The sequence below is a fragment of the Diadema antillarum genome, unplaced genomic scaffold (genome assembly GCF_040938485.1).
Source record: "Diadema antillarum isolate AM-2024a unplaced genomic scaffold, OU_Dant_1.0 seq00000503_RagTag, whole genome shotgun sequence".
NCBI classification, from domain to species: domain Eukaryota; kingdom Metazoa; phylum Echinodermata; class Echinoidea; order Diadematoida; family Diadematidae; genus Diadema; species Diadema antillarum.
This window is the reverse complement of record NW_027271460.1, coordinates 814,145-821,444: the sequence shown is the minus strand read 5'-3', so window position 1 is coordinate 821,444 and position 7,300 is coordinate 814,145. Positions and strand designations below refer to the sequence as shown.

The window sequence follows — 7,300 nt, the reverse complement described above, 5'->3', positions numbered from 1 at the left end:
AACAGCATTTTTTGCATCATGAAATTTTCATAATTCACCACTGGCACTTAATGCATTGTGTAGACAAACACTTTCATGCAAATTGAATATTGGCTCCTCACAAAATTCACAAAAGTTTCATGCGCACAAAAACTTCTGGTTTCACAGTACAGACCTACTGCTTTAGTCCAAAGCAAAGTTTCTATCATAAAGCAAACTCAAAAGTTCACAGACGAAATCAACTCTAAAAATGTAAAACATCAGTCAACAATATCCATTAATCTTCTCACTACTACAAGTATGTATGTGGTCATAACGAACTGAAAATGATTTGAAAAAGGAAGATATCCATTTCTTCTTCTTTATGCACTTTATTACAAATTTTCAAGATATAAAAAGTATCATCAAAGTGTCAAAGTGGGTTTGTACGTTTAATGGGAGGCAACATATTCTTAGGCTTACAGAAAATCCATAAACACACGATTCTGATGCTTGAAAACAATTGTGACATCTTGAACATGTTTTGCAAAAATACATGTATAGGGAAGCCTCCTTATAATGAAGTCATAAAACCCATGACAAATTATCTTTTAGTATAATCAAGGTCTTTGTCTATATCAGGGTACAAAAAAAGGAAGAAATAATAGAAATCACTTCGTCAGAAGAGGATTTTTGTTTTTGAATTTCCGAACTAACAAGGTTTCACTGCATTCTATTTCTGGGGGGCATTTCATGAAGCGTTTTGTCAGATATTTCGTCCGACAAACTGTTAAAAGCTACAGAAGTCCTTGCATCTCATTGGATGACATCAAATTTGTCCGACAAAGTTGTCGCACAAAATGCTTCATGAAATGCTCCCCAGGTGACAGAATTGCTGGGCAAGGTTTACTTCACGACCATAGTCATTATGACTAGATATGAAACATTCACAAGTGTTCGCTTGGCATGAATTCTGAACAAACATGGATGATAAAATATATTGCCAATGCCCAGAAGATGAGACAGAAATGTGTGATCTGCTCCATCTAGTGCAGAGACCTGGCTGCAACAGATCTGCGACACTTTCTAGCTGTCTCAAGAAGTAATGATTGTACTACAAAGACATCACATTCTGCAGCTTTTTGAAAGCATGGAAGATCCTGCAGAATCAAATACTGTATACGTCAAATATTTTGTGAGGTTTTTATTTTCCGAATTTTGCAAGTCAGGTGCTCTTCGCAAAATTAAAGACACACGAAAATATTTACTCTGATCAAGCTATGAATGTGACGTACGTGCATACATTTCTCCATTTAGTACAGGACTCTACAATCACGAATCTAACCATGCGAAATCGTCGGGAAGTTCCGATTCCGAAAATTTAGACTCGCTAAATATATGGCGTATACAGTATCCTCAACCGCCAGTGAATGAAAATGTGGTCTTCAGGCTTTTAGAAACTCCATCAGAGCCTGCTCAAAAGGACATGTATACTAGAGCCACTAGAGTTTGAATGGTTTTGGACAAACAATTGAAAGGTGTGGATCACAACAATGTATATTACTCGCCTGATGTACTCAAAAAAGCCCATCTTTCTGAAGATGATGTGAAAGGGTGATCTATCAATTGGTCTACTCCCACTTCGTCTAATAGCCATTTAATCTCAACCCACATGGTCTAATCCTGTTTCATCTAAAACCAGTTCGTCTAAAGACCATTAATAGCCTCATTACCAGTTGGGCTACTTCCAGATGGGCTATGCCCACTTCGTCTAATACCCACAGTTTATCAGACAAAATGGGAAAAAGTCCAACGAGACAAAACTGCGGTTAGACCACCTGGTCATTAGACGAAACGATAAGTAGCCAAACTGGGCATTAGACCAAATGAGAAGTAGACCAAATGGGCGTAAGACGAAATTGATAGTAGACCAAGTGAGTTCAACCTACTGGTGTTCGACGAACTGGGAAGTAGACCATCTGATAGTAGGCCAAGTGGCAATAAACAATGTGAAAATAAACAAACAGGAGGACAATCAGCTGTAGTCTTGAAAAGGGGACTACAATGAGTGCAATTTCAATCTGCAGCTAATGAAGAGTTGATATAAAGCAAATATGGATGTCTACTTTGTAAAAATATAAATGTCTACTAATGGTACTCCTATGTCAAGTACCATATTCTGACATCATGCATATTAAAACCACAGAAGAGCTCGGGAGATGTCCCAAATTCACAACATCTTGGGATTTATAGATTAGATTTGAGGATGAAAGGTTTAAAGAAACAAAAGTAGGTTTGCTTCAAAGGGACTTAAGTCAGACAAGAAATCCACACCTATTCCAACTGTTGAAGCCCAATGTACAGTGTACAAGGTACCTCAGCAAACAATCTTCAAAAGTCACCCTGAGCAGTTTACAGCATCCCTTGCTTTGGGTGCATAATTCATAGGGCACAAGGAAAGACTGAATAATCAGTGTCATGCAATGGAAAGCACATGTACAGTATAGACATGCATGACTACATAAAATTATGCAACCATCAGCATAACATCAGACATTATTGACATGCACTTTTCAGATGAACTCTGGTATTTTGTTAAAAAAAAACGATCTCTTGCTGGAGAAAGTTCCAATATCATGATTCAGTAACTTTTCTGTTTTCAGTAGCATACCGTTCCTTTTGTTTTTGATCAAAGAGCTCTTTCAGGATGTCCCTCTTCTGAATGTTTGTAGCTCCAGAAGAGTACACAAGGCCTGGTGTTTCATTGCCATAGTATGTGTACAGCTGTTCCCCTCGGCTCCCAAGGAGCTTCCTTAGTCCCCTGTTCCGCTGCAGAAGTTTCTCATAGAACTCCAGCCCTCCCATGACGTATGCATCGCTCAGGTCTGCCAGTCGTTGGTTCACTCTCAGATCCACCCTTTCATTGAGGCCAGCCATGCAGAAGCTGTAGGCAAAGTAGAAGCATGTTCCCACAGCGAGACCAGTGACATAAACAGGAACAAGCGGCGAGAGTATCTGGACAATAAATGTTGTTGCAAATCCTGCCACGGTGGCTACCGGTGCCAAGACGATGGAGTAGAACGGGAGATTACTGTCACTCAGTGCAATCTGCTGGCCGACGGCAAACTTGCGGGCCTCCTTTCCCATCTTAAGAGAGTCCCTCAGCCACAGTCCTTCCCTACTGTCAAGGTTTGCTTTGATGGGTCCAGAGAAGCGAATGTTGGACAAGTCTGGCTCACTCACCAAAGTGGCTGGAACACCAATATGGCATCCAGATGGGAACCAGGGCAACCCGATTGATTTAGCTTCCCAGCGACTGGTGACAAAGGCATTGTATTTTGCAGGGTTTATGCCGAGATCACCGCAGACCTCCAGAAACTCCCGGTTCTGTTCTTCTGTTAGCTTGCAGTAATTGCCTGTCCGATATGCCTCGAAAACGGGGCGGTACAGGTAGTTAGGAAAGAGATGAGGTGCTGTCTTGATGCTGAATACAATGCCAGCGCTAGTGGCAGCAACGATGCCAAAATTCAGAGGCTTCCGCAAAAACCTCGTCAACCTCGACATTGTCAATTTGGGTTTCCCACGGTCCAAGTATTCATGAAATCTGGGAGATGAAAGAAACAAAAAAGAAAGAATAAGAATAATGCCTGTCTGCAAACCACATCAAAGCATGAATGCAAATTGAAATATACAGTTGTATGTCTTGTTCAGGCTATTGCAATGAATGTACACACAGTAGTTTGAAGGTGTGGAAAGACTTTGATGGTTCTCCTGCGAGACAGTTGGAAGCCTCTCTCGTGGACACCGCCATGGGGGAATGCTTAACCAAATGGAGGTCCCGGATAAGGTACCTCACCCTCCTCAATTTAATAATACATCTTATTCAATCACAGTCCTTGATCAGCAAATTTGCTTAAACAGTAAAATCTACATCTGATTTTTTTAAAATACAGTGCACTCACCAGCTGTTTGACATATATATCAAAGATTTAGGTGGAATTTCGTGGAATAAGACACAGCTACCAGCTCATTGGCACGCTATTATAAATGCTAATATTTAAAAAATATTCAAGTAATTATCGCACACTGATATTCTAGTGATAACTTATCATCAGCAAGTGCATCCATTAGCCAATCCACATTGGTTTTTGTGGGAAGTACATGTAAATATAGAGCATACCCCCTCACAGTATTGGGTATGAGAGCCTTCATGTAATCAGTTTGTATTAGGGTCTATAGGAAAAATGATTCTGTGAAGCCAGACGTGGTCTCTGCGGAACATATTCCAGACAAGAAATACAGGCTGATCTTTTAATTGGACCAAGTATGAAGAGCCTTGGCCTTGGATGTCGGACGCTCGGTCTTGCAATGCACTTTGGACAAGACTGGGCACTGGTGTGGTACTGCACTGTGCTGTCTGAACTGTAACCCCTGAGCGCTCCTTCACAGTTATACTGTGGGAACACCCTGAGTCAACAGAGCGCTATCTCTGTACAATGAAAAAAGAAACACAAATTTAAGCGCTTCTAAAAGTGTCCTATTTCATCAGCAAATGGCTTACTTTTAAACCATATGTTCCGTATCTAATTCATACCAGTTGTGCACTTGCTCATTTTCAAATTGATCCCATGGTCTTGAAAAGATGTTTTTCTACGAGTTCATCTCCATACCTCCCATTCATTCCTTCGTTTTTTGATGCAACCTTTGAGTGGCACTTTGCGCATCGGTGATATAAATATGCATGAGATTCGCAATGTGTTTGGCCTTTGAATAAGGCCTTTTCATTGCATGCTTTGTAGTGGCGAGCGAAAGGGTTTGAGTGCGCAGGTGTGTAGGTTTCAAATCGGCGTACGTAGCAGTTGTTGTTCTCCCAGTTTCCTCTTGACTGAATCATTTAAAGTCATCAATTTGGACAGAAATGGACTATTAGCGGAACCAAATGTTCACCGTATCCTGTTAGTGTTGTCAATAATTGGACTACATCTGTAAGTCGAAATTTAGCCGCAATACTGGAACCGTTTTCTATCCCATACGAGACCCCAATTTTATAATCTGCAGCCCGAATGCAAAGCGTTCAGGCTGGTCACAGTTATCTGAACTGTAGTGTACTCATGGGCCCTAACCCAACCAGACCTGTGAATCCCTGTCGCAACTTCTGCACAGCGACAGGGCTGTGTGGTATGTTAAGGGTACCACATATCGGCAGGGTACCCAACATCAGCAGGGTACCTAACATCAGCACCCTGCGTATCATGGCTGTTAGTGTTAGCATATAGAATGAAAAGGTGTGCGTGGGATTAAGCACCATAGCCAATAACTTAGCTATGAAAATAATAACGAAGAGACAAAAACAAACTCATAATCAAACTAAACTAAACACAGTTCAATGGTAACACATCTGCTTTACAAATTAAGAATAAGAGAAGATGCTTTCCACTGTAAAATTCACATTATTATCTTTGTGCGCCTGAAAGGGTTTAGATAGGGTACCATAACTTTTCTCTTAATAGTTCAGGTACCCTTTTTAAGCTGCACAAAGATTAACCGCAGCAGCGACCCCATACGGACAAATACGTAGCAGCGCCCCGCGACGGGGTTACACAAAGATATGCAATTGCATGAACTATTAGTATGGTAGGTGTCCAACCCACCGACCGGGTCCATAACGACCGACCGCGCATTATAATGGCATTGCGCGTACAGAAAGAAAATGTACGCATGGGACTACGCGCAACGGTGTTCGATTCTTCACTGGGCTACGTTACCGAGTAAAATGTGGCGAAAACAACAAAGTATTCCCTCTAAATTACCGAAATTTAGCACAATCGAATAAGGTTTATCGTGTAACTACATATAACTAGGCCTACCTTTGCTGACTCGTTGTTAGATGTAGAGTATCCTTCCGTAATAAATTTGACGATTTTGACCGCAAAATTGTCACCGCCACTTGTACGATCGTGCACACACGTTTAATACACATACACATGACATAAACATTTTGTCGCCCGCTACGACCGTACGAGTTGATGCAGAAACGAGAAATGAATGTGAAAAAAACAAACCGACTCATCTAATTTATTTCAATTACGATGAAAAGTTCCCTAATGAAAATCGAGTCAAATTCATCAAACAGTCCTTCAAAAGTAATACCAGTATCGAAGGATTCGAAATATATTTGTAGTATATTATGTAATCAGGCTAGACTCGGACCAGACAGGGTGTCTGAGCTCTGTCGGCCAGAGGGCTTAATATCACATCACTCGTATATCGGAGGGATTAAAGAGACAGGTGTCCTCACATCATGGTGGACCACCATACTGGTAGTAGCAATGTACCGATGTATTTATGACCAGGCAGTCCAGTGTTTTGGTCAGTCTGTCTCGAGCGTTGGCTGAATGCAGCTCTTCCAATAAAGTCAATCTCTCTCTTAACTCCGAGTGTGTCGATCGTGTTCTATTTGATTGTGCTCATAGCAGGTCACATCACTGGCGACGAGGATATTTTTCGAATGCACCTATACATGTACTGTATAGGATGGCTCTCATCGGGAAAATTGAGGAGTTTCTGGAGGGGAGAGAGGAATGGTCGCAGTACGTCGAACGGCTGGACCTCTATTTTAAAGCCAATGACATTACATCTGAGGGAAAAAAGCAGGCGACACTGCTCACAGTCATTGGGCCTTCGTCATACAAATTGCTACGGAACCTGGTGGCCCCAACCAAGCCCTCTGCCATGAAGTATGACGATCTCGTGGCAGCGATGAACGCACATCATTGCCCGATTCCAAGCGAAATAGTGCAAAGATGTAAATTCAACAGCCGGTTTCGCATGGATAATGAAACGATAGCGGGCTACATGGCATCACTTCGTTCTCTAGCAGAGTTTTGCAATTTCGGGACGTCGCTTGATGTAATGCTACGTGATCGCCTGGTTTGCGGCGTGCGGGATGACCGCATCCAACGTCGGCTTCTTGCGGAGAAGAGCTTAAATCTCGGGAAGGCGGTGGAAATCGCCACCAGCATCGAAATGGCTGCCAATAATGTTCGGGACCTCCAGACGGCGCAAGCTCCAAGGGAGGAAGTACACCAAATGGCTTCCTCGCCTCAGCCGAAACAAGCCAGGACCAGAACGTGCTTCCGGTGTGGAAAGGGCGGACACACATCTGACAAGTGCAGGTTCAAGGACAGCAATTGCCATCATTGCCAAAAAAGGGGACACATTAGCAGCGTGTGTCTAAGCAAAAGACGCGGAATACCGCCCAAGAGCAGTGGCCAGGTGAAAGCGTTAAAAGCGGACGACGATGACGCCGGCACGGAATCGGCGGACGAGAGTTCAGCTCCAC

General features: G+C 42.5%; 1 protein-coding gene across 1 annotated transcript; it reads right to left on the bottom strand.

Moving 5' to 3' along the window:
* Positions 1-2,592: 2,592 nt before the first annotated feature.
* Positions 2,593-3,522, bottom strand: LOC139733908 (transmembrane protein 177-like). Its single transcript, XM_071644717.1, has one exon. The coding sequence runs from the start codon at positions 3,520-3,522 to the stop codon at positions 2,593-2,595; it is 930 nt and encodes a 309-aa protein (XP_071500818.1).
* Between the last annotated feature and the right edge of the window lie 3,778 nt (positions 3,523-7,300).

Bases quoted from the DNA above. Each gene is read 5' to 3' on its own strand.
- LOC139733908 (XM_071644717.1), bottom strand. From the start codon at position 3,522: ATGTCGAGGTTGACGAGGTTTTTGCGGAAGCCTCTGAATTTTGGCATC.